This window comes from Anomaloglossus baeobatrachus, chromosome 1 (assembly GCF_048569485.1).
Source record: "Anomaloglossus baeobatrachus isolate aAnoBae1 chromosome 1, aAnoBae1.hap1, whole genome shotgun sequence".
NCBI classification, from domain to species: domain Eukaryota; kingdom Metazoa; phylum Chordata; class Amphibia; order Anura; family Aromobatidae; genus Anomaloglossus; species Anomaloglossus baeobatrachus.
The window spans coordinates 87,062,307-87,090,137 of record NC_134353.1 but is presented as its reverse complement, the minus strand read 5'-3'; the positions used below and the strand labels follow the sequence as shown (position 1 = coordinate 87,090,137).

At 44.1% G+C, this 27,831-nt stretch overlaps 1 protein-coding gene across 1 annotated transcript in view; it reads right to left on the bottom strand.

Annotated features, from left to right (window-relative positions):
- Window positions 1-20,049: 20,049 nt before the first annotated feature.
- LOC142305892 (ADP-ribosyl cyclase/cyclic ADP-ribose hydrolase 2-like) overlaps window positions 20,050-27,831 on the bottom strand; it is an 80,424-nt gene continuing 72,642 nt past the window's right edge. Inside the window, exons 6-9 of the mRNA XM_075346901.1 lie at window positions 27,013-27,089; window positions 25,339-25,431; window positions 22,661-22,747; window positions 20,050-21,131 (exon numbers count right to left, since the gene is read on the bottom strand). Of these exons, the coding sequence (XP_075203016.1) occupies window positions 20,990-21,131; window positions 22,661-22,747; window positions 25,339-25,431; window positions 27,013-27,089 (399 nt within the window). The 3' untranslated portion in view covers window positions 20,050-20,989. The remainder of the gene's footprint in view (window positions 21,132-22,660; window positions 22,748-25,338; window positions 25,432-27,012; window positions 27,090-27,831) is intronic.

Here is a 27,831-nt window from a genome sequence, read left to right as displayed (position 1 = left end):
CCAGTGCTGATGAGTGACACTGGATGATGAATGATCACATATCCAACTACTTTGTTAATTAAAGGTTGCAGGAATAAATCATGACCCCTGTATGAAGAACAATCTGTCATGTTTGGATACACGGCCTTGAGGGCAAATTGTTACTTTATAATTGTTAAAATACTTTAAAGGAAAATACATAATCCCAGTTGTCTGTGTTCTCTTTGAAGACTTAGAAATGGAGTTTTGTGATGTCATCATCTCCCATGTCAACACTGACCATTTTTAACCCAGTAAGGATCGAGTACCATAATTTTCGGGGACTTGATTCTAGGCTTTAATCCCCATTCCGTTGTAATGTGAAGCCCCACAGGTGCTGTTGTGTCGGTGCATTACCTTCAGGGACTCCACGTGGAGGAACAGTCTGGTCACAGGTAGGGAACCTTCTTCTGGGATTGTCGTGACGCCACTCTCGGTATTGCGGTCATTAGGGACCGCCACTGCAGATTAAGGGGTGCCTGGGGCTGATGGTGGGTGCAGTCAGATGTAGTGGCCTCCCGAGAGTGAGGCAAGCCCCAGGGCTCTGGGTAAGTGTGTGGAACCACAAGATGTAGAATGACTCAGGCACAGTCCAAACAGTCTTTCAGGGATTTTACTCACATAAGGTGGCAGGGTGAGTAACCCGGGCGTAGCTGGGATGAACCAGGCTGGAACCAGGTGTCCTTCAGGCTGACTTGTGAGGATGCTACTGACTCACCTTCTCTAGCCCTTGTGTTGTTTGTGATGATCCCGACTTGCAGTCCCTACGGGGGTCACCCAGGGAAGTTGCTGCTCCCCTCGTTTTGGCCCGTTTGCTTATAGCCTGGACCAGGTCACTCCAGCTGCTTGCCTCCTGTGAACTATGGGCCCTCTCTTTGCTATGTGGCTGCGGACTCTGTGGTGTTGTCTTGGGGGTTTGAAGTGCCCCCTCAGGCAGGTTTGGCAGAAGAAAGGTGAATCTCTCTCTGCACTGGGACCTGTTACCCGTGCAGGCCTGGTACCTCCCTGGCAGTCCCCTTACTTTGCCACCCCGTTGCTCTCTCTAGCCAAGGGGGGAATTCAGGCGGCACTACCAGGTGACCGATCTCCCCCGTCAGTAGTCACTGCGCGTACGCTGTTAGATTGCAGCAGCTCTAGGGCCCTCCGTCTGCTCTCCCTGAGCTACACACTAAACTGGCTCACTTGTGGGACCTGCACATCTGCTCTCTCCGCTGTCTTCTCACTAACTGCCTCCTCCGTTGACACTCCTTCACTGACTGACTCAGCTCACTCCTCTCTCCTTCCTTTCCCCACTAGTGCCTGCCTACGCCACCTAGCAACCAGGCTCTTTACCACACCCCTTGAGTGGACATGGAGGCACGCCTCCTCCTGGAAGATCTCAGGAGTCCTCCCAAAGGTACATGTGTGAGACCTGATTACTATGCGCCTGTGTAGTCACACCTAGGTCAGCCTTCTGGATTACCTGTATTGTACTGCCCCCAGCATGGGTGCAGTACTCAGTGGTGCCTGACCAGGTCAGGGGCGCCACAGTAAATTTACAGTTCGGAGTTACAGCTCCTGCAATCTAGCAGGGGCAGAGCCTGTCATAGGTTGTCAGACAAAACCGAAGACCCTAAAGAGAAAATAAAAACAATATATCAACACTTTCTTCTTTTGCCTGCTATATAGCACTCAGTGAGCACTATGCAACAAACCACACATTGCCACTGCCGATGTGTCTGTAGGACCGGGTGATCACAAAATGATCGAACTGCTTTGTTCTAGCAGACTCAGATCAGCTCTGCCAGTAACTTCTGTCATTATAGGGAGTTGTTCTCTTCTGTAACTGTGACTCTTTTGGATGCCCCAGTTACAATTGAAAAATTTGCAAAACGTAAAAACAAAAATTGTTCCTTAGAACTCTTTTATTGTCCCTGCTAGAAAAATTATGTTAAATATACAGTACAGACCAAAAGTTTGGACACACCTCATTCAAAGAGTTTTCTTTTTTTCAGGACTCTGAAAATTGTAGATTCACATTGAAGGCATCAAAACTATGAATTAAAACATGTGGAATGAAATACTTAAAAAAGTGTGAAACAACTGAAAATATGTCTTATATTCTAGGTTCTTCAAAGTGGCCACCTTTTGCTTTCATTACTACTTTGCACACTCTTGGCATTCTCTTGATGAGCTTCAAGAGGTAGTCACTGGAAATGGTTTTCCAACAGTCTTGAAGGAGTTCCCAGAGATGCTTAGCACTTGTTGGCCCTTTTGCCTTCACTCTGCGGTCCAGCTCACCCCAAACCATCTCAATTGGGTTCAGGTCTGGTGACTGTGGAGACCAGGTCATCTGGCGTAGCACCCCATCATTCTCCTTCTTAGTCAAATAGCCCTTACACAGCCTGGAGGTGTGTTTGGGGTCATTGTCCTGTTGAAAAATAAATGATGGTCCAACTAAACGCAAACGGGATGGAATAGCATGCCGCTGCAAGATGCTGTGGTAGCCATGCTGGTTCTGTATGCCTTCAATTTTGAATAAATCCCCAAAAGTGTCACCAGAAAAGCACCCTCACACCATCACACCTCCTCCTCCATGCTTCATGGTGGGAACCAGCCATGTAGAGTCCATTCGTTCACCTTTTCTACAAAGACACAGCGGTTTGATCCAAATATCTCAAATTTGGACTCATTAAACCAAAGCACAGATTTCCACTGGTCTAATGTCTATTCCTTGTGTTCTTCAGCCCAAACAAGTCTCTTCTGCTTGTTGTCTGTCCTTAGCAGTGGTTTCCTAGCAGCTATTTTACCATGAAGGCCTGCTGCACAAAGTCTCCTCTTAATAGTTGTTCTAAAGATGAGAAGGTGTATCCAAACTTTTGGTCTGTACTGTATACTGCTCAAAAAATTAAAGGGAACACTTAAACAAGGATGTGGTATTTTGGTGTTCCCTTTATTTTTTTGAGCAATATATATATATATTATACACACTACAGTTCAAAAGTTTGGGGTCACCCAGACAATTTTGTCTTTTCCATGAAAAACCATACTTTTATTTACAAATGAGTTGCATAAGGAATAGAAAATATAATCCAGACATTGACGAGGTTAGAAATAATGGTTTTTACTTGAAATAATAATTTTCTCCTTCAGACTTTGCTTTGGTCACAGAATGCTCCTTTGTAGCAATTCCAGCTTTGCAGACCTTTGGCATTCTAGCTGTTAATTTGCGGAGGTAATCTGGAGATATTTCGCCTCATGCTCTCCCCTCCCACAAGTTGGATTGGCTTGATGGGCACTTTTTGCGTACCATACGGTCAAGCTGCTCCCACAACAGCTCAGTAGGGTTGAGATCTGGTGACTGGGCTGCCACTCCATTACAGATAGAATATCAGCTGCCTGCTTCTTCCCTAAATAGTTCATTCATAATTTGGAGGTGTGCTTTGGGTCATTGTCCTGTTGTAGGATGAAATTGGCTCCAATCAAGCGCTGTCCACAGGGTATGGCATGGCGTTGCAATATTGAGTGATAGCCTTCCTTATTCAAAATCCCTTTTACCTTATACAAATCTCCCAATTTACCAGCACCAAAGCAACCCCAGACCATCACATTACCTCCACCATGCTTGACAGATGGCAACAGGTACTCTTTCAGCATCTTTTGAGTAGTTCTGCATTTCAAAAATATTCTTCTGTGTGAGCCAAACACTTTAAACTTTGATTCGTCTGTCCATAACACTTTTTTCCAATCTTCCTCTGTCCAATGTCTGTGTTCTTTTGCCCATATTAATCTTTTCCTTTTATTAGCCAGTCTCAGATATGGCTTTTTCTTTGCCACTCTGTCCTGAAGGCCAGCATCCAGGAGTCACCTCTTCACTGCAGACGTTGACACTGGCGTTTGCTGGTACTGTTTAATGAAGCTGCCAGTTGAGGGCCTGTGAGACGTCGATTTCTCAGACTAGAGACTAATGTACTGGTCTTGTTGCTCAGTTGTGCAGCGCGGCCTCCCACTTCTCTTTCTACTCTGGTTAGAGCATGTTTGTGCTCTCCTCTGAAGGGAGTAGTACACATCGTTGTAGGAAATCTTCAGTTTCTTGGCAATATCTTGCATGAAATATCCTTCATTTCTAAGAACAAGAATAGACTGTCGAGTTTCACATGAAAGTTCTGTTTTTCTGGCCATTTTGAGAGTTTAATGGAACCAACAAATGTAATGCTCCAGATTCTCAACTAGCTCAAAGGAAGGTCAGTTTTATAGCTTTTCTAATCAGCAAAACTGTTCTCAGCTGTGCTAACACACTTGCACAAGGGTTTTCAAGGGGTTTCTAAACATCCATTAGCCTTCTAACCACATTAACAATGTATAGAGTGTATTTCTGTTTAATTTAATGTTAGCTTCAATGAAAAAAAATGTGCTTTTCTTTCAAAAATAAGGAAAAATCCAAGTGATCCTAAACTATTGAACTGTAGTATATATATAAACATCTGCCAACATATATACAGTTAGGTCCAGAAATATTTGGACAGTGACACAATTTTCGCGAGTTGGGCTCTGCATGCCACCACATTGGAATTGAAATGAAACCTCTACAACAGAATTCAAGTGCAGATTGTAACGTTTAATTTGAAGGTTTGAACAAAAATATCTGATAGAAATTGTAGGAATTGTACACATTTCTTTACAAACACTCCACATTTTAGGAGGTCAAAAGTAATTGGACAAATAAACCAAACCCCAACAAAATATTTTTATTTTCAATATTTTGTTGCGAATCCTTTGGAGGCAATCACTGCCTTAAGTCTGGAACCCATGGACATCACCAAACGCTGGGTTTCCTCCTTCTTAATGCTTTGCCAGGCCTTTACAGCCGCAGCCTTCAGGTCTTGCTTGTTTGTGGGTCTTTCCGTCTTAAATCTGGATTTGAGCAAGTGAAATGCATGCTCAATTGGGTTAAGATCTGGTGATTGACTTGGCCATTGCAGAATGTTCCACTTTTTTGCACTCATGAACTCCTGGGTAGCTTTGGCTGTATGCTTGGGGTCATTGTCCATCTGTACTATGAAGCGCCGTCCGATCAACTTTGCGGCATTTGGCTGAATCTGGGCTGAAAGTATATCCCGGTACACTTCAGAATTCATCCGGCTACTCTTGTCTGCTGTTATGTCATCAATAAACACAAGTGACCCAGTGCCATTGAAAGCCATGCATGCCCATGCCATCACGTTGCCTCCACCATGTTTTACAGAGGATGTGGTGTGCCTTGGATCATGTGCCGTTCCCTTTCTTCTCCAAACTTTTTTCTTCCCATCATTCTGGTACAGGTTGATCTTTGTCTCATCTGTCCAAAGAATACTTTTCCAGAACTGAGCTGGCTTCATGAGGTGTTTTTCAGCAAATTTAACTCTGGCCTGTCTATTTTTGGAATTGATGAATGGTTTGCATCTAGATGTGAACCCTTTGAATTTACTTTTATGGAGTCTTCTCTTTACTGTTGACTTAGAGACAGATACACCTACTTCACTGAGAGTGTTCTGGACTTCAGTTGATGTTATGAACGGGTTCTTCTTCACCAAAGAAAGTATGCGGCGATCATCCACCACTGTTGTCATCCGTGGACGCCCAGGCCTTTTTGAGTTCCCAAGCTCACCAGTCAATTCCTCTTTTCTCAGAATGTACCCGACTGTTGATTTTGCTACTCCAAGCATGTCTGCTATCTCTCTGATGGATTTTTTCTTTTTTTTCAGCCTCAGGATGTTCTGCTTCACCTCAATTGAGAGTTCCTTAGACCGCATGTTGTCTGGTCACAGCAACAGCTTCCAAATGCAAAACCACACACCTGTAATCAACCCCAGACCTTTTAACTACTTCATTGATTACAGGTTAACGAGGGAGACGCCTTCAGAGTTAATTGCAGCCCTTAGAGTCCCTTGTCCAATTACTTTTGGTCCCTTGAAAAAGAGGAGGCTATGCATTACAGATCTATGATTCCTAAACCCTTTCTCCGATTTGGATGTGAAAACTCTCATATTGCAGCTGGGAGTGTGCACTTTCAGCCCATATTACATATATAATTGTATTTCTGAACATGTTTTTGTAAACAGCTAAAATAACAAAACTTGTGTCACTGTCCAAATATTTCTGGACCTAACTGTATATACATTTTTTTTAATCAGATACATTTTTATTTTTCACCAAGTATACAAAACATGTGTTTATAGTTCTGCTTGTTATTGCAGAAAATATAAACGTCCCCTCCCCAACATCCCCTCCCCCTCCCCCCTCAGCGTACATATTACCCATATCAATATCAAAGATCTTACATTTTAACCCTTCAATAGCATATATTGGAATGTATAGAACTATCTATGCCCATAGTCCAACATCTCCCAACTCTAATATTTATCCATATTGCAACCATGGATTCCACAATCTATCAAAAAGTGCAAGTTGTTTCCTTTTCCCATATATGCTTCTCTCCATTTGAACAATATGATTGACATATGAGACAAATCGCCCCCCTAGTCGGGGGGTCCCCCTGCATCCAGTGTTTGGCAATGACTTTCCTTGCCGCATACAGCAGTCTGGCTATCACTATTTTAAAATTGTTGTCTACTCTAATTTCTTCCACGTAACCTAGAAGATATACCAGGGGTTGTCTGGGAAGTTTACATCTATAAGATCCTTCTATTCTATTAATAACAGTTATCCAAAAGGGTGCCTCCAACATATTTTTAAAAGAACAAAATATAAAAGTCCCCGCTACAAAAAAAAATGAAATAAATCTAATTTTGCTCATATAAAATGTATTTTATGAAATATAACAAAAAAAAAACTCTACATATTTTAGGTATCAGCATGACTATAATAACTTTGAAAATTGAGCCAAGAGGATATTTTGTGTGAACATGAACAGTAAGAAATGGAAAAAAAATATATATAAATTATACATTAATTGCAAGCACGAAAAGTTTTTACTGAATATAATATTTTGTCCTCCATAAAGTGAAAAAATATAGCTGCTAAAAAGAGTGCAGAGAAAAACAGAAAAAAATGGTTGGTCATTAAAGGGGTTGTCCCACGAACAAAGTATAATTTAAAGGGATGTTCTCAAGTTTGAGTTCTTCAATCCTATCCCCGAAACAATCTGTTTGAAACATTATCAACTATCACATGGATAAGGAATAACTTTTAAACTTGAGAACACCCCTTTAATTAATACATTTTTTTGTCTTATGCCCAAAAAAAAACAAGTTATCCCCTAGCCATATTTATGGCATTCTTATTGACAATGAATGGAGGTGGACATTGAGCATGTGTATCTCCATACTGAGTATCTGCAGTAGATTTTTGTACATCCTACAGAAAAAAAATCACATTGTTGGCAGGAAAAACATTGCATAAAATATAAGTTTTTCACAAATTTTCATGTACGTTTTTACTTGCTTTTTTTTCTCATGCATTTGAATAGTTGAAAAATACTGGAAGAATTGACACGCTGCAGATTAAAAAAAACAGTTTAATGGTTTGATTCCATATAGAAAAAGTAAGCGGCATGTGCATGAGATTTCTGAAATCCATTCAGTTTGTTGGTTCTGTAAAGTGCAGCTTTTTTTTACCCCTGAAAAAAACATATGAAAAAAATGAAGCAAAGAAACATTCTGTGAACAAGCCCTAATGTAATACATTTTTCATCATACCTCTACCTTCGAACTGCCGAACTGATGTTAATCAGTGTGCATTATTTCATGGGTAAAACGCTAATCAGTGCAAAAAAGTAAGTATTTGAAACAGATACTTATTATTTCAGTCCCATAGAATGGAGTGGTTGCCTGCAGCGGTGGCCATGGTGGCTGCTCTTACACTCCATTTCAACAGGGCATCATTATGGGGACTCAGGGAAGGTTCAGCCACCACCAATGAGAAAGTAATCACACAGTGCCAGAGGCATGTACAGCAGGGAGGCTGGTAAAGCTGGTGCTCCTCTACTTCTGTGGGACAGGAGCGCATCTCGCACTTACCCCGTCCACAAGGTAAGCCCTGAGCATGCTGGCATAAGCCAGCGTGAGGTCCTAATGGTATGCACACGCAGCATTCAGTAGTGAACACTGCATGCGCATCCTCACATCACACATTGGGATTTAAAGGGCCAGCAGCCGGCAAGACGGCTGCTGCCATGACACTACAGTCCCTGGGAATGTGCCCGGAGCTACAGAGAAGTCATAGCGGGCTGCAAACGGCCCGTAGGCCTGAGGTTCCCCACCCCTCTATTAAGGGGTGAAGGACACACAATCCCCAGAGACCCTCATATACAGTTATCCAAGCCTGCCAATTTCTGTGGGACCGGCTGAGTATCTAATATTTATGGTAGTAGTAGCCTGTGGGCGGTCGTATACAGTTATTAAGAAACGTAGAATGCAGGGACGGACATTTCATTGGTGCAACCTGTGTGGCCACACAGGGACCCAAGAGGTAAGGGCGGTCCACTTCTACCTCCAAAGTGGGGGGAATTGTGCTTTTTGATGAATTCTTGGACTGTAAAGAGCCCATATAGTATTTTTGCAGAGCACTTTAGTGTCTGTGTCCACCAGTGGTAGAAAGGTCCTAGCTCACCGTGATAGATCCTCTGCTATCCAGAGTGCAGAAGGTCAGCTCTGCCACAGCTCAGAAATTGATGAAGAAAAAGAGATAATCCTGCTCCATAGACAAGCAGACTTCTTTGTGGATATATGTAACACACAGGACATAAGATTAAAACTTCATGTTGGTGTATGTTAGCGTCTACGCATTTCAGGTGACACAGCACCTTTAGATCATGACTAAGGGCGCTGTGTCACCTGAAATGCATAGACGTTAACATACACCAATATGAAGTTTTAATCTCTTGTCCTGTGTGTTACACACATCCAAATAAAGAAGTCTGCTTGTCCATGTAGCTGGATTCCCTCTTTTTGTATTCAGTGATTGACAGCTATCTCTGCACACACATTCATTATCACGTGGTACATACTGACAGAAAAAGGAGCTCCTAAGCTGGCCCTCAGGCTCAAAACCCTGCGCTGTCTCTCATCTTGGAGGTAAGTATGATGGTAGCCAGGTCAGAGCCCCCAGTGTGACCCTGACTCTTGTACGAGCCCTGATCTAACTCCCCACACCCTGGGAGTGTGCCAGAGACCCAGTAACAAAACCCCACAGAAAAGACACTGACAAGGGAGAACGAAACTTCGTACACACTGCAATCAAACACAAAGGGGAGACAATTTTTACAGGGGAATAACGAAACAGGTAGGGAATAAAATCACAACAGGAGAATGTTCACACCATGCAGAATAGAAACTGCAGTTCACCATGAATGGAATAACCACTAAGACCAGGATCGCCGGAGCTAATCTGAAGCTATCTTCGACAATCTCCTACTACACTTCCCAGCCTTAAATAGGAAGAGACCAGCTGTGGATGGTGTGCCGCCCCCGTGTTAGCAGCCGCCGCTGCTCGGATCCGGACCTTCTGTGAGTGGCTCAAGGGTCTCTGGACCCGGGGGTCTCGCGGACACGCCGAATAAAAAGGGGGGGACGTAGATGTACGGGCTAGGTTGTATTACGTTCGTGACGCCACCCACGGTGTGTGGTGAGGTGGGACACCACCGCTGCTGCTGTGGGGCACCCTGGGGGAGATGTAGTGGCAGCTGGATGTTAACCCCTCCGTGGGTAGGGATAGTTGCCCCGGGACCCAGTGTCTTTGAGCAGGGTATAGCGATGGCAAGGGCCGGCACGCCTGAGCAAGCAGGGGGATGTTTGGTTACTCACAGCAAATGAATCACACGAGTCTTTTGGTAAACCAAGGTGCTGGTGGCCGGCCGCCGCGGCCGGTTGCATTCAGGTCCCACACCCGGGCTGGTGGTCACTGTCTTTTCCCTCTGCACTTGCTTTGTGAATGGTGGACTGCCTGGTCTTGAACTCAGGAGTCCGCTCCCGGCTGGATGTGGCCTAAGGAGCCTTGCCCGCAGACGCTGGCCCGTGGGATCTATGGGCCCTGGTGGTGGCCTCATCCCTATCGGTGGGCTGTTGTCTTCTCTTAGGGACTTTAGGTGGATCAGGACCTATAATCCTGCCCTCAATCGGTTAGCTAGGCCACTGGTTTCGGTCCTGGCTTCAGGGTCCGAATACCACCTCTGTGCTACGGTTTCCGGGTCAGTTCTCCATGTCGGTACCGGTGGGCTACAACCCTGCCCCGGTCCACCTCGGATCTCCCGAGCCGTCTTTCCGTTTCCTGCTGACGGAGACCACCGTCTGCCACCTAGCCAAAGGCACCAGGGCTCCGACCCTGGCACCGTTCAACTTGAACTTTCTCTGCTGAAGCTACACCTAGCTCCAGCCCACACTCCTCTCAACTTGAATTACAAACTCTTTCTGCTTGTTTTCCCGCCCCGGGCGGTCTAGACCCCTGGGTGGGCGTATCCAACCGCCTGGTCCCGCCCACTGGTGTGTCTATCTTTCCCTAAGGGGGGGTGACTAGGGTTTCAGTTCGGCTGTGGGTCACCTAAGTGAGGGATGGTGTTGTGCGGGGGACTATCTGTGACTACCTGGTTTTGCTAGGGCATCACAGATGGTAATTAGCAACCCGGCTCTCAGAAGAGTTACATTCTGCTCCAAAAAGGGTTAACTCCTGCATGGCTGGGAGCAGTGAAACAACTCAGCCAACGCCCAGCAAAGCTGAGCACTTAAGGCCGGATTCACACTTGCGAGAGACTCGCGCGAGTCTTGTATCGCATCACCCGGCACGGCTGCACACTCTCCGGATAGGAGCGGGCCAGCTGCATAGAAATACATGCAGCCGATCCGCTCCTGTCAGGAGAGTGTGCAGCTGTGCCGGGTGATGCGATGCAAGACTCGCGCGAGTCTCTCGCAAGTGTGAATCTGGCCTTAGAGAGACCAGGTTGCCTGTCGGACTTTGCTGTGAACAGAGTCCGACGCCGTAGTAGTAATCCGCGTTTGCAGATCCGGACAGCGCATGAGAGTCATAAAGGGAAGACTGTCAATCACTGAATAGCACCGCCTACTGGACATTTATATGCATACAAACTCCAGGGATTTTTTACAGAAACATTTCCTACAAAAAAATGTACAGTATGCCTGCAGATGAGATACCATTTTGAGCTTTACAGATTTCAGTCAACAATTATGATGCCAGCCATATCGTCATGTATTATCCCATTACACATAACACTATGGCTGATCAGGCACATTACTGTCATGTACTATATCACTTTTGGTTTTCTCATTCTTTAGCAGTTAATCAGAAGTAAATGGAAAGTGTCTAGAGCATCAGTCATCTTTGTGTAAACTGTTCCGAGGATTAGTATTCTGTGTGCACAGATCAGACATTACTTCTACTCTACATGCCGCGAATACCAACTACTCTGCCATTCATTAGGTAGAGTGAGAAATTATGCCGCCCCGTCACAATCAATTGCAAGAGATAAAGCTGAAGAATTACATTTTTTATACTTTTATTCTCATTACATTTCGTGAATGAATAATTTGGCAGAACAGATATTTTGGCTTTAAGCATTTTTTTCATGAATAGAGTCCTCTGACACATTTTCTTCTCCATTATCTTATTGCCAATATCACTAAATAAAGGATTAATATGGGTCCTTGGCAAAATGCTGTGATATTGAAGGGTAGATACGACCAGTAAGACTACCATCCAATATAATGCAGCGTGCACACATATAATAAGTGAAAATAAACGTAAGTTATATGGGGAGTAGTGTTACAATGTATAATGTCACCGGTAAGACTCTGCCAACGTTGCGACCAGTGTCACCAACATGATTTTTAATTTTTTCTGGATAGCTTATCAAAAAATCATGGACAGACAATATTTTTTATGGACACATTGGAAAACCTCAAAAAATCATTAAGAATATAAGGGATCCATGTTTACAGCCCATAATTCTGATATGAAGACATTAACTGTAAACTGATCATAATGACAGTCATAATAATCTGTATAATTATCTACATCTTCAAAAAATATCACAAAAACCTTAATATTTTTTACATGCAGGACAAAAAGGTGACCTATTTTTACGGACTGTCCTGGAATTTCTGGACAGTTCGCAACCCAGATTGGGGGCTACGAATTCAAATGGATTCAGATTTGGTCAATTTGTACTGTAAGGTCTGTTGTGGAGTCTGAGCATACAGCATTATTCTTGCTGTCAAACTGAAAGGGATTGTCTAGCCTTGAGATACAAGCGTGCACTACACACTGACAAGATTCTCCAACACTGGGAGCTGGCAGATGTGGGACTGAGAGTATGTGGTTTGCATACATGCAGTCACATGCCAACTAGACGTACGCATCATTGCTCGATACGTGTGTTAAGTAAGGCTGGATACATCTAGTAGGAATGTGGCCTGAAGTATGCAAATCACATACTTGTGGTCATATGACCGCCTGACCCAGTAGAATCCTGTGTGCACACTGCATACAGTGAGGATTCACAAGTCTGCAGTCACAGCCCCTTTAATGGAAGTGCTCACAGCTCCCTTACAGTCACCAATGACCGTGTGTAACCCTACTTATACAATATATATGTGACGCCTTGGCGCCGCCGGGTGGTCACACAGTGTAGGCCCGCGTACAACACCTTCCCTCACAGGGTTAAACCTTGCCAACCAAATCCTAGTCAACCCCCCAGGGTAGGAAAGGCACACCAGTGGGCGGGACCAGGCAGATGGAGAACGCCCACTTAGGGATCTAGACAACCCGAAGAGGGGAAAAACAGTCAATTGTCGAGTAGTCGAAGTTGTAGTTCAAGTGGAGCGGAGTAGTTGATGAGGAGAAAGTGAAGTTTAAGTACAGAGAACGGAGGCGTCAGGGTTGGAGCCCCGGCATATTGGCTTGGTGGCAGACGGAGGTCCGTGTCTGTCAGGAGACGGGAAGACGGCAGCCAGAGATCCGAGGTGGACCGGGGCAGGATTGTAGCCCGCCGGTACCAACACCGGAGACCCGACCCAGAAACCGTGCACAGAGGGGGTACTTGGACCCTGAAGCCAGGACCGGAAACAACGGCCTAGCTACTTAACCAATTGAAGGCAGGATTATAGGTCCCAAAAGCAGACAACCACCCACAGAGAGGGATAGGGCATCTGCCAGGGCCTGGAAGATTCCATGGGTCAGCGTCAGCGGGCACGGCTCCCAACAGAAGTACCGGGAGTGGGCTCCTGTGTTCCACACTGGGAAGTCCACCATATCACAACACAGTGCAGAGGAAAGTGACACAGACCATCACCCCGGGTGAGGGACCAGAATACACCCGGCCACGGCGGCCGGCCACCAGCACCTTGGTTAACCATTGGACTTGTCTGATTCATTTAATCGTGAGTAAACTGAGACTCCCTGGTCTGACCAGGCGCGCCGTGCCCTGCCATCACCGTCCCCTGCACCGAGTCACCGGGCCCCGGGGCAACCATCCCTGCCCACGGAGGGGTTAACAACCAGCTGCCATCCTATCGCCCCCGGGTGCCCCACAACAGCAGCAGTGGTGCTACACTTCACCACACATCTTGGGTGGCGTCACAGACTGTGTACAGCAAATCCTGTACAAATACGTCCCTTTCATTTGAAGTCCGCGTGACCCCTGGGTCCGGAGAATCCCTCGAGCCACACAGCGGATCCGGATCCGAGCAGCCCGGCTGCTACTGACGTGGGGCAGCACATATAGTAGTAGAATGTAAAGTTCGGTCTGTAAATTTACATAATCTCTGCAAAGGGGGCACCATTTCTGTTATTATGAAATATATTTTAGATTAAAAAACTAGATTCTGCACTGTAACATCTAAGCGTCAGTTCCCAGCTGCAGCTCTGATGACGGCATGACTACAGTGCACATCAAAACTGTAGCCAGTCGTTGAGCTTGGGGGCTCTTCTGATGTAGATGACATGAGCAACTGAGCCCAGTGATTGGGTATCGCTGTGATGCACATTGTCTCGTGAGTTGTGACGTCACCACTGCTGCCAGTAGAAATAAATAGGAACAGCGGCAGAGAGCTGATGATTTTCCTGGGGAGGTTGACAACTGTTTCTTGTTTTACATGTATGTAAACTGTTGCATGCATATTTTTTGCCAATGGAAAATGCTACACATAAGTTTCACTGTTGATGCACCAGGCTGCACCAATATGGAACGATGCAGCAGCGTTCGGTACAACAGGCGTGACTGATAGGGTAAGATGCTGCAGCTGCCAGTGTAGCAGACTTGGCCATTAGGGCACAATGCCAAAGCGGCTGGTGTAGCAGTCTTGACCGACAAGGTACGATGCAGACTAGGCCGATGGTACAATGCAGCAGCAGCGGATATGTCAGGTACTGGAACACAGAATGGTATTAGCAATGTGGAACACAGCACTAAACAGCATCAGCACTTAGGGACCTTGAATTAGCAATGTATAGACCACGTTGCTCAAGCACCTCCTTTAAGGGGAGGTTGCCTTAAATACTTCATGCGTCTCAGTCATAGGCTGAGAGGCACTTCTGGGTTAAAGCATAATGGCCCTTTAAGACAAGTGCACACACGTGTGTGTCCTAAAGCACTCCTAGGAGACCAGTGTAGCGTGCAGAAGCCCTGGGAGGCGGTGTCAAGAACCAAGGACAGGACAACCACCAATGAGCGGCCGAGAAAGTGAGTGTGGGGGAGGGGAGCAGGACAGTGTGGGAATTGCCGGTAACGGCGTTACAATAGATATGAATTTGGGACTAGTTGAGTCTTGCTTGAATCTGATGTGCACTAGTGAGAAGAAATGGAAACAAAAAATCAATGATTTTCTATGGGATGTAATAAATCTTCAAACATTTTGAAAGATATAACTAATACAGATCAATGCCCCTCTTTAGTCAGCTGTTAATTTCTCTGTAAATTGTTGCTAAATTATCTTAAGTTACTGCTTACTCCAAGCAATAGGTAAGAACAGGGGTCTCAAACACGCGGCCCGCGGGCCGCATGCGGCCCTTCAGGTGGCTTCTTGCGGCCCGCAGGCCCGTGGACCTGGTAAAGATGGCGACCGGTGCAAGGGGCCGCAGCTGCCAGTTATTTATTTCAGCCTACAGTTTTGTCTTTGCAGCGCACAGTGAAGTTCTCACTGCAGAATGCAATAACAGCCGCCTGCCAATCAGAGGCAAGCACCTGCTGCATATGACCTCAGATGATTGCCTGTGATTGGCCAGTGGCTGTTGTGCAGTGAGAACTGCTTTGCACGCGCCGGCCGAAAGTTCAGCGATGACAGCAGCTGTGATCATTACCGGGTCCACGTGCCTGCGTGCTGCTGACAGCAGGTGAGAAGAATGTTTTCGTGTGTGTGTGGGGTTCTGTGTTGCTGGCTGAGGCTGCAGTGTGTGTGTGGTTCTGTTGCTGGCTGAGGCTGCACTGTGTGTGTGTGTGGGGTAGCTGAGGCTTCACCGAGTCCACGTGCCTGAATGCCGCTGACAGCAGGTGAGAAGAATGTTTTCGTGTGTGTGTGTGTGTGTGTGTGGTGTGTGTGTGGTGTGTGTGTTTCTGTTGCTGGCTGAGGCTGCACAGTGTGTGTGTGTGTGTGTGTGTTAGCTGAGGCTGCACAGGGTGGGGGTGCACAGGGTGGGGGTGGTGGTGTGAGCTGAGGCTGCACAGGGTGGGGGTGGTGGTGTGAGCTGAGGCTGCACAGGGTGGGGGTGGTGGTGTGAGCTGAGGCTGCACAGGGTGGGGGTGGTGGTGTGAGCTGAGGCTGCACAGGGTGGAGGTGGTGGTCTGAGCTGAGGCTGCACAGGGTGGGGGTGGTGGTGTGAGCTGAGGCTGCACAGGGTGGGGGTGGTGGTGTGAGCTGAGGCTGCACAGGGTGGGGGTGGTGGTGTGAGCTGAGGCTGCACAGGGTGGGGGGGGGGGGGGGTGTGAGCTGAGGCTGCACAGGGTGGGGGGGGGGGTGTGTGTGTGTGAGCTGAGGCTGCACAGGGTGGGGGGGGGGGGTGTGTGTGTGAGCTGAGGCTGCACAGGGTGGGGGGGGGGGTGTGTGTGAGCTGAGGCTGCACAGGGTGGGGGGGGGTGAGCTGAGGCTGCACAGGGTGGGGGGGGTGTGTGTGAGCTGAGGCTGCACAGGGTGGGGGGGGGTGTGTGTGAGCTGAGGCTGCACAGGGTGGGGGGGTGTGTGTGTGTGTGAGCTGAGGCTGCACAGGGTGGGGGGGGGGTGTGTGTGTGAGCTGAGGCTGCACAGGGTGGGGGGGGGTGTGTGTGAGCTGAGGCTGCACAGGGTGGGGGGGGGTGAGCTGAGGCTGCACAGGGTGGGGGGGGGTGTGTGTGAGCTGAGGCTGCACAGGGTGGGGGGGGGGGGTGTGTGAGCTGAGGCTGCACAGGGTGGGGGGGTGTGTGTGTGTGTGAGCTGAGGCTGCACAGGGTGGGGGGGTGTGTGTGTGTGTGAGCTGAGGCTGCACAGGGTGGGGGTGTGTGTGTGTGTGAGCTGAGACTGCACAGGGTGGGGGGGGGGGGTGTGTGTGATCTGAGGCTGCACAGGGTGGGGGGGGTGTGTGTGTGAGCTGAGGCTGCACAGGGTGGGGGGGTGTGAGTGAGCTGAGGCTGCACAGGGTGGGGGGTGTGTGTGTGTGAGCTGAGGCTGCACAGGGTGGGGGTGTGTGTGTGTGTGTGTGTGTGTGTGTTAGCTGAGGCTGGGGCACATTGCTACAAGGGGACAAGGATGCGCACATTTTTACAGAATGGGAAACAAGATGGGGCACATTACTACAAGATGTTAGCCAAAATTACTATGCGGTGGTTATTGTAAAGCTGTATTAATTACAAAAAGGGGAAAAAATGTAAAAAAAAAGTGTGTATGTATGTAGAGATATTATATATATATATATATATATATATATATATATATATATATATATATATATATATAATTATATATACACTACACATTTGGTATAATGGACAAATGAAAAATGTTCAAAAACAGTGATTCAAGGGTGTATAGAAAGAAAAAATGGTACCACTACCAATGTCACTTTGTCCTGAAAGGAATGCGGCCCCTCAAATTATTTTTTTCCTGTGTGCGGCCCATACACCCGGCCGAGTTTGAGACCCCTGGGTAAGAACATATAAAGTGACATGTAAAAGTTTGGGCACCCCTGCTCAAAATTGCTGTTATTGTGAACAGTTAAGCAAGTTGAAGATGAATTGATCTCTAGAAGGTATGATGACACATTTCCTTTGTATCTTAGGAGAAAAAAAATATTTTAATCTTTTATATTTTAAAATTAAGAAAAAAAGAAAATGAGTCGATGCAAAGGTTTGGGTGGTTACCTCGGATCATTATCCATTTCAAGAAACAATCTTCTTTTTAACTTAAGCTTTTGTACAGATGGTGTTATGTTTGCGTCAAGAATTTGTTGAAATTTCATTGAATCCATTCTTCCCACTGCCTGTGAAATGTTCCCTTTGCCATTGGATGCAACACAACCCCAAAGCATGATTGAGTCACCCCTGTGCTTAATGGTTAGCGAGATATTCTTTTCCTGAAATTCTGTGCCCTTCTTTCTCCACACATATTTTTCATCATTGTGGCCAAAGAGTTCTATTTTAACCTCATCGGTCAACAGAACTTGTTTACAAAATGCAGCAGACTTATTTAGATGTTCTTTTTGCATATTTTTGACACTGACATATATGGTGAGAATGCAGAAGATGTTTTCTTCTGGTGACTCTTCCCTGAAGGCCATATTTCTCACAGAAATTTTGCCTGGTGTTCCAGACCTTATCTTGACTACCATTTCTTAATTACATTTCGAACTGAGGAATGGGCAACTTAAGAACACTTTGCTAATTTTCAGAGTGCTAGGCAGCTGCTTAGAAGAACCCATGGCTGCTATTTTTTTTATGGCACAAGGATAAAGGAGGCTATGAAATTTGCCTCACCTGAGCTTTCCTAACAAGGATAGTGAACAATCTATAACCCTAAAGGACTAATTAAGGTCTGAAACATTGGTTAAAGTTATTTGAGCACACAAATCTCCAAGGGTGCCCAAAGTTTTGCATCGGCCCATTTTCATTTTTGTATAGTTTCAAATGTAAAAAATTTCAATTTATTATTTGTTGCATAAACTACAAACGAATTGTGTCATGTTTGACTCTATGCATTTTATAGATCATCTCATCTTCAACTTAAAATGTTCACAATAACAGTAATTTTGACCAGGGGGGCCCAAACTTTTACATGCATTGTAATGGTAAAGCTAAAAAAAATACATCACCATCACACTGAACCATTCTCAGACTAAGATATCTGATCTGATTTAAACATCTAGAGGAAAGCAAAATACTCCTCCTGGTCAATGTATCCTCAATGGAATTTTCTGCAAAAAAAACCCTGCAGCTACCAATAATGCTCTGGATTTTGCTATGGTAAAAATGCACATTTTAAGCCCTATGCAATTTTGAGAAAGGCCTTTGTGCCAAAATGTTGCTTCTATGTACATTTAATGTACATGTTCTACAATGGAGCATGGAAAAATGTATTTTTGCGGTTCCTTGGACCCTTCTGGTATATTGTACTTTTATGGGGGATCAAGACTGACTCCCAAGTTTTCACTCTTAAGCGGGCTTTACACGCTACAACATATCTAACGATGTGTCGTCGGGGTCACGTCGTAAGTGACGCACATCCGGCATCGTTAGTGACGTAGTAGCGTGTGACAGCTACATGCGATTGCGATTGAACGTAAAATTGTTCATCGCATACACGTCGTTCATTTGCTAAAAATTGCACGTCGGGTTGTTCAATGTTCCCGAGGCCGCACACATCGCAGTGTGTGACACCCCGGGAACGATGAACACATCTTACCTGCGTCCCGCCGGCAATGTGGAAGGAAGGAGGTGGGCGGGATGTTTAATTCCCGCTCATCTCCGCCCCTCCGCTTCTATTGGCCGGCTGCCGTGTGACATCGCTGTGACGCCGAACGTCCCTCCCACTCCAGGAAATGGATATTCGCCGCCCACATCGAGGTCATATTGAAGGGTAAGTACGTGTGACGGCAAATAATCGTTTGTGCGACACGGGCAACAAATTGAACGTGTCGCACATACATTGCGGGCGGGTCACATCACATACAACATCGTATGTGAAATTGCAAGGTGTAAAGCAGGCTTAAGATATCTGATCTGATTTAAACATCTAGAGGAAAGCAAAATACTCCTCCTGGTCAATGTATCCTCAATGGAATTTTCTGCAAAAAAACCTTGCAGCTACTAATACTGCTCTGGATTTTGCTATGGTAAAAATGCACATTTTAAGCCCTATGCAATTTTGAGAAAGGCCTTTGTGCCAAAATGTTGCTTCTATGTACATTTCATGTACATGTTCTACAATGGAGCATGGAAAAATGTATTTTGAGGTTCCTTGGACCCTTCTGGTACATTGTACTTTTATGGGGGATCAAGACTAACTCCCTAGTTTTCACTCTTAGACCCCAACCTCTGCATATGATAGTTAGTTGGACATACCCTAAAGAGGTTGACCACGTTTTAATACAATTTCAAATATATAATTAAATTTTGTTCAGCTTTTTTTTGGGAAGTGGGGGGGTTGCGTCAAGAAGCTTTAAACTTGGCCCTGGTCTTCTTGTGATTTAGCCTTATGATCGTTCCTCTTTCTGTCCCCTGGCTCTGCCCATTTCTGGGCTGTTGCATTTAGCACATGCTCAGATAAAAACAAAAAAAACCTCCTGCGTCTGTGATTGCACAGACGTGGATTGATCCTGCGGACAGTCAAGAATCTTAAGGATGCAGAGAGAGACTCAACCACTGTTTGCAGCCTTATCCATGGGCAGCAAGTAGGTTTGAAATACAGACCTCAAATGGTGAAAGTAAAGCCCCCAAATGGTGTTGGCCAAGCCATGCTTCAATCGATTGTTCTGTTGGTAGCCATCTTGGCCAACTGTTCCATAAACAGTTTGGATGAGCATTCCTGTATGCTCTATTAGAAGGCCACAGACAGACATCTCTAATGACGACTTATCTCCGGGAGAACAAAAAGTTCATTTTTTACATTCTTTTTTTTGGCACCATTTATCTAATATTATACACTGAGAAAACAGAATTTATCAGGGAGGGCAAATATTTTCACAAAAAAATTCCAAAAATTCATTTCAGATATATATATTAGATACACTGTGACTCTTAATTAATCTTTTAGAAATTCAGTATAAAAAAAAACATATTTTTTATTATTAAATAAAAAGCTCATTCTCCGACGCGCGTTTCGTGTGGTGCCCCAACGTTAATATGGTGCCCCAGCATGTCACCTGTTAGAACTTAACCAATGGCCAGATTTTCGGGAGGAGCTAGCTTCCCATTAATGACCTCACTCCTATTCACCAGACCCAGGCTGATGCCTAACGTATCCGGTAACGCGAGGTAAATTCCGCTGCTCACAACACCCAAACAGGTGCATGCGCAGTAGAATCCACATTGCGGCTAGCACACAAAAACTGCAAAATGTGGATGCTACTATGATATGCTGGTATGGAGCCATGTAGTGGTCATTAGATGAATTTGCTCTACCCTCTTTACTATAGTTGCACTGTTCACCTTATTTTGAATGCCGTTTTGCACAAAAATAATATCTTAGTCTATTTACAATAGTATATACAGTATTGGCAGTATTTATATATGGTTGCAGCACACTGGCCACTATATAACTGTCCCTAAGTGCATAGCTTGGTTTGGAAAAAAAAAACACTGTCTAAATATGGAAGTGCGGTAGAGAGAAAATTAGAATAACAAAAAATTGTGATTTACCTGGATTTATTTGGATCTCACGGCCTTATTTTAAAATGTGAATTTTGATCATGATATGTAAATAATTTTGTTTTGTGTCAATTCATTTAATAATAAAAAATGTGTTTTTCGATACTGACTCAGAATTATCCTATTTCTAAAAGGGTAAATATCTTGTTTATTCAATTAATGGCTGTTTAAATAGTTAATAAAAACAGAAATCCAAACAGGAATCATTGTCATCCATGATGATGTAAATTCACTGCCACTGTTAGAACTACAAGCTGGATGAGCAGGAAAGTCCACACACTGCAAAATCCGGACTGGTCTGTGGGAGAGATGGATGCAGAAAAATCAGTCACTATATACAGTACATAATGTGCACAACTATACAAGCTGAGTTTGGTCTGACAAAATATCACAGTGGTGGATGAATCTATGATAACCTCCATTGTCACCGGCTATACCAAGCTGCAACATCTCTGCTGCAATTCTAAGGGGTACTACACTACGACATCGCAGGTGCGATGTCGGTGGGGTCAAATCGAAAGTGACGCACATCCGGCATCGCTGTCGACATCGGAGTATGTGAATCCTTTTTACTACGATTAACGAGCGCAAAAGCGTCAAAAGCGTATGATCGGTGTAGCGTAATTCTTTCCCGTTTTAGGTCAATTAGGATTACCAAAATCTAATATATAAAGCTGAGTGTATGTAAGTGTGTGTGTGTGTGTGTGTGTGTGTCTGTGTGTCCACTAAACGAATCTGCACCGTTGCATTTATAATCACAAAATTTTGCACAGACCCTTGCTGTGACTCAGGGAATGTCATAGACTATGTTTTGAGGGGAAACTTTAACCTCACACTTTACAGTTATTCACCAAAAAAACCTGCTTATATTAAAGTCAATGGAGCTGGGAACTACAAGTCATTAATAGCAGCTCTGATTGTTTTTTATAGGCAGCAAAGGACATTCTTAGTACAAGAAGCTTATATGTGAGGTAATGTGAGGTAATATATTAGCTGATAGACGGATAGAGAGAGAGAAAGAGACAGACAGGGAAAGAGACAGACAGGGAAAGAGAGTCAGGGAAAGAGACAGACAAAGACAGACAGGGAAAGAGGCAGACAGGGAAAGAGGCAGACAGGGAAAGAGACAGACAGGGAAAGAGACAGACAGGGAAAGAGACAGACAGGGAAAGAGACAGACAGAAAGGGAATGAGACAGACAAGCAAAGATACAGACAGACAGACTAAGAGACAGACAGGGAATGAGACAGACAGGGAAAGAGACAGACAGGGAAAGAGACAGACAAGGAAAGAGATTGACAGGGAAAGAGATAGACAGGGAAAGAGATAGACAGGGAAAGAGATAGACAGGGAAAGAGACAGACAGGGAAAGAGACAGACAGGGAAAGAGACAGACAGGGAAAGAGACAGACAGGGAAAGAGATTGACAGGGAAAGAGATTGACAGGGAAAGAGACAGACAGGGAAAGAGACAGACAGGGAAAGAGACAGACAGGGAAAGAGACAGACAGGGAAAGAGATTGACAGGGAAAGAGATAGACAGGGAAAGAGACAGACAGGGAAAGAGACAGACAGGGAAAGAGACAGACAGGGAAAGAGATACAGAGGGAGACAGACAGAGGCTGGGAGAGAGGGACAGTAGGAGAGAGACAGAGACACAGTTACTATTCGAGGCAACGCCGGGTACTACAGCTAGTTATTTATATTTGCCAAATGCCAGAATGATGAGAAAAAGAGTGTGTTTTAAGGCATTTTTATATAACATGTACAATGTTCATATCCATAAGATTTATTATTAATCATGCTCTACTAATGTAGTGTTACTTACCGATAATTGTCATGGCAGCTGTATGAAAATCCTCCGTGAGACAAGATGGACTCTAATGTAGCTGTGCTGTTCTTTCCACAGGAATCTCTGTTAAAACAAAATATTGTTAATATACATAATAAAATATATATATATATATATATATATATATATATATATAAAAATTCTAATATTAAGCTTTACAAGATTTACTTTATCTTTTTATCCATTTTTTTTCATTGAGATGTAAAATAAAATTAGACAACTCATAGTGGGCGCTAGTCACTCACATCTTAGCAGGCTCTGGCTTTCTCTGCATAGGCCCCTGGATAACACCTACGGACAAGCTGATGACTAAAGGGATTGCTATTTTTTTGTTCCTTCTAATGCATTGAGTATTCCATTTTTCTTCTTTTATTAAATGTGCCATATGGCTCCAGCGATAGGGGCTTTTTATTTAGTGCTATTCGTATGGTCTGTACCTAGTGGACGTGTCTCACAGGATCCTCTGGGGTATATCTTTTAAACTGATCTGCATAATCTCCCTATGAGCAACATGCCTGTTGTAAATTCCATTAAAACTAGCATGTTTGCCAACACTAAATAAAAACTTCTGAAACCATATGGGGGACTTAAAAGGAACCTGTCACCAGGTTTCTCCTGTATAAAGTAGGAGCAGCACCTATAAACACATAGCATTTTAGACCAATATCCAAGGAGTAGAAAGCCACGGCATACACCATCCAATATTCCAAGGTGCTTTATTTCATGGTAAAGTGCAGATAATAATAGCGTGGAGAGAGCTGGGTGCAGGCCCCTAAAGACGGCCGACGATTTAAATAGTAATCAATCATATAAGAACCAATTCAAAAAAATCATCTAACAATCTAGTCATTATAAAAAAAGGATAAAACGAGTAGATTGTTAGTTGATTTTTTTTAATTGATTCTTATATGATTGATTACTATTTGGACCATTTCCTTATGCTTGTAATATTGTATTGTAATGCCTGTTTTTTTGGTTTGTAATTTATGCACTCAGCTTGTTTTTAATTAGCGGTGGATGAGAACTGGGTGTTCCCTCTATATAGAGGGTGAAGTCTCAGCCACCGTATTGGACCTGTTGAAGCACTAAGAGGTGCGAAATGGCCATCGTCTGTCTTTAGGGGGCCTGCACCCAGCTCTCTCCCCGCTATTTTTATCTGCACTTTACCATGAAATAAAGCACCTTGGAATATTGGATGGTGTATGCCATGGCTATCTACTCCTTGGATATTGGTCTGGATTTTCTTTTCCTATGCCCCGTGCACCCATCACTTTTTACATGAGGAGGACTTAAGCTGACATGTTTATCCGGTTATAAGGTAGAGCACGGTTTGATGCAGAAACCACTTCTGTTCGATACATAGCATTTTAGAATATTGTATATTTTAGTCTCCAATCCGCTGTGCAAGGCAAAAAAAAAAAGACCTTTTGTGCCGTCGTCTCCCTGTTTTTGGAGACTAGTGACACCTTTTGGGCTGGAGCCTCTCATCTCCATTTGGCTATCTACATTAAAATGGGGTATTGTTTCTTTTTGTTCTGAAATCGATAATGTCAGTTTTGCTGTTAGCAACTTCTCCAGCAGTCTCTAGGTGAGTGCTTCAGCTGCAGTAGCTTTGTAGTCACGCACCTTTAATAGAGGTGATAACCTGCAATCCTTGCTGAAGATACTAATCCATTTGTATACTGGCCCCCTTGGTGGAAGGAACTATGTTGGAGCGTTTCAGAAGCTGACCTTTATACGTTTGTGTTGCAGTTTTTCCCCTATTTGTCTCCCCTACCCTCTTGTCTTATTATCAAATTTGATAAGCTCACATCAGCCAGAAAGAATCTCTCCGCACGGATCACTTGTAAAGGCAGAAAAAATCCAGCGATGTAGATTCTAAAACATCCAAGACTTTATTTTTTCTTATTAAAAAACATTCCACAGGGAAACAAAATTAGAAAACATAAAACCGGAGACAATTTACTGGTGTCGGTAAATTGTCTCCGGTTTTATGTTTTCCAATTTTGTTTCCCTGTGGAATGTTTTTTAATAAGAAAAAATAAAGTCTTGGATGTTTTAGACTCTACATCGCTGGATTTTTTCTGCCTTTACTCTTGTCTTATTAGTGCAGCGGTGAGTCTAGTGAACCTCACCTGCCTCTCACTAGTCTGGGCATCTATAGGGTTTCCCAGGGGCTCAGGGTGCAGCTCGGTGACAGTTGCAGAGACTGTATAGGGACTGGCTAGGAGAGTAGGGATAGCCTTAGGAGGTGTCTCATCAACCTTCTCACTAGGGCCAGGGCCCACCGTTGTTATTGTGTCCCTGGTGTTCCCCCCCCTCCCCTCAATGTTTGTGGTGTGGTTTTGGGGTTTTTTCATTGTGCATCAGACTCTTTTTGGTCTGAATGTTCTCACCATGCTTGAAGTGTGACACTTTTATTATACTTCTGGACACACGAAGGTTGGTGGGTGCTCTTGTCCACTGGCCTGGCTGTCTTTATAAAGACTGCATGGATCAGGGTTCATCCCATTGAATGCTCACTCTCCTTCCCAATAGACAGAACACTACTCAGTCAACAAAGCGTGAGGGAACCACACATTGCTAAGAGTTTAATGGTAGAGTAATGCGTAAGAATCTTGAAATCCTGGAAGACCTATTTTATTTGTACTTACACATTCACTCCATCAATTTCATCCATCACCCAGATGTTGATGCTGGAAACTTTGTCTTTTTGAAAATTTGGGATTTCAAAGTCAGCTAAAAAACTTGATAGGATGAAAAAAAAGTCAAAATATGACATTTTGAGAAATATTGATAGAGCAATACAATAAGTAAAATAATGGAAAGCAGGGTTTTTATTATACTGTTTATGTAAACATTTTCATCCTCTATTCTCAATGGCGACACCCTATATGATCTGTGATTCCTCTGATCCGTCCTTACTGCCTTTGCCTAAACTATACACAAATATCAATCTTCCAGTTTTGTAGTAAATTAATCCAGCAGATTTAACCCATTCACGACTTTGGACATTTCTGTATGTTCAAGACCGTGTCTGTCCCGTTAATGCGGGCTCGCGAGACGAGCCTGGATTTTTCCCTACACATGTTGGCTGATCTGATCAGCTGACACTTGTAGCTAACAGACATGAGTGGATCAGAGATCCACCCACACCTGTTAACTAGTCAGAGCGCACTAGTAAACTCTGACAGCACATTCTAACATGGGTTGCGCTGTTCCACACCACCACCATCGGCAGCCCAGTGATGCAATCATGGGTGCCAATGGGTTGCCATGAAAGCCGGAGGTCAGTTGACGAGTCATCAATGATGACCGCTGTTGCTGTCATGATGAAGTTCCTGTGAATGCCAGCACAGTGCCCCAATTCACACAATATCAGCATTTCTGCTGAAGTACAGCTCTGAACAGCAGAAGCAATCAGGCACTGCAGGCCTAAAGTTCCCTAAAGGGACTAGTAAAATCCATAAAAAGTGTAAAAAAAAGTTTTTGAAAAAAAAACAAACAAAGTTCAAATCACCCCCCTTTTACCCCATCGAAAATGAAACTATTTAAAAAAAATGCACAGATTTAGTATTGTTGCATTCAGAAATTCTCAATCTATCAAAATATAAAATAAATTCATCTAATTGGTAAAGGACATAGCGAGAAAGAATCAAAACACCAGAATTACGTTTTTTGGTCACTGCAACATTGCAATTAAATGCAATAACAGGCGAACAAAACATCGCATCTACACCATAATAGTATAACTTAACATTCCAGCTTAAGACGCAAAAAATAAGCCGTCACTGAGCCTCAGATTCCGAAAAATGATAACACCCCGGGTGTCGGAAAACGCCGACAAAAACAGAATTATTTTTTTTTGACAAATTTCTGAATGTTTTATTAACCACTTAAATAAATGTAAATCTAAACATGTTTGGTATCTACAAACTCGTACTGACCTGGGGAATCATATTGCCTGGTCAGTTTTACCATTATAGTGACCATGATAAATAAAAGAAAAAAAAAAGAAAAAATAATGTGAAATTGCACTTTTTTTTGCAGTTTGACTGCACTTGGAACTTTTTTCCTGCTTTCCAGTACAATATGGAGCAGAATGAATGGTGTCATTCAAAAGTATAACTCGTCTCACAAAAAACAGGATATATTGACGGTAGAAGAAAAAAAGTTATGGCACTTGGAAGAAGGGGAGGAAAAAATGAAAAACAGAATTTAAATGTTGTGAAGGGGTTAACAGAATGAGTCACAAACATGGCCAATCATGTCTAATTTAGATGTTTTTTAAAAAAAATATCTATAAGTCAAATGTAATGATTTCTCACCTGGGAATTGGGAACGCGCCTCCTGGTGTGGATCCATTCAGCATGATCTGTATTTCACCATAGCTGTACTTTGCATACTACAATGTAATGAAGATATAGAAAAGCCAAATAAAGGGGACCTAAAGTGGTTCTGTTTGATCTCCTGACATTTTAATAAATTCTTGTAATTCCTATGAAAGAAAAAAAAAAAAAATCGGAAGGACCTTTTCCTAGAAATCTGTGTGTCTAAAATTGGCCACACAGTTGCAATAACTGATAGATGGTTCATTTGACTTATTCCTTCCAACCTTCCCATGTATACATGGAAGCTCACTTTGGCTAAGCATGCACGTGTTTTCAATGGGAAAGTTTGTATCTGCTCCTCACTCACTAGGTGTCATGGTGACTCCAGACACTATTCACATTGCAGAGTCTGGCAAGCAACCTGATGCTTCTTAATTGCTCAACGAGGGTCAGGCATCGACTGTTTAATGCTATCTGGATCTCAGTGGCGTAACTAGAGTTTGATTAGCCCTGGTGCAAAATTTGGACCGGGGCCCCCCTCCGTGTACACCGACACTTAGGGTACGGGAAAATGACACTGACACTCGGGGTACAGGATAATTGCCCTGACACTTGGCTTTTACCCACAGCACCCAGGTTTCCCATGATCTGAAATCCATCTTGTCCTCGGCACCCAACTTTCCCATGCTCTGCTATTCATCTTTCCCTCAGCACCCAGCTTTCCCATATCAGAGTATTGGAAAGCTGGGTGCTGAGAGAAGATGTACAGCAGAGCATGGTAAAGCTGGGTGCCGAGTAGAGTTGAGCGCGGTTCTA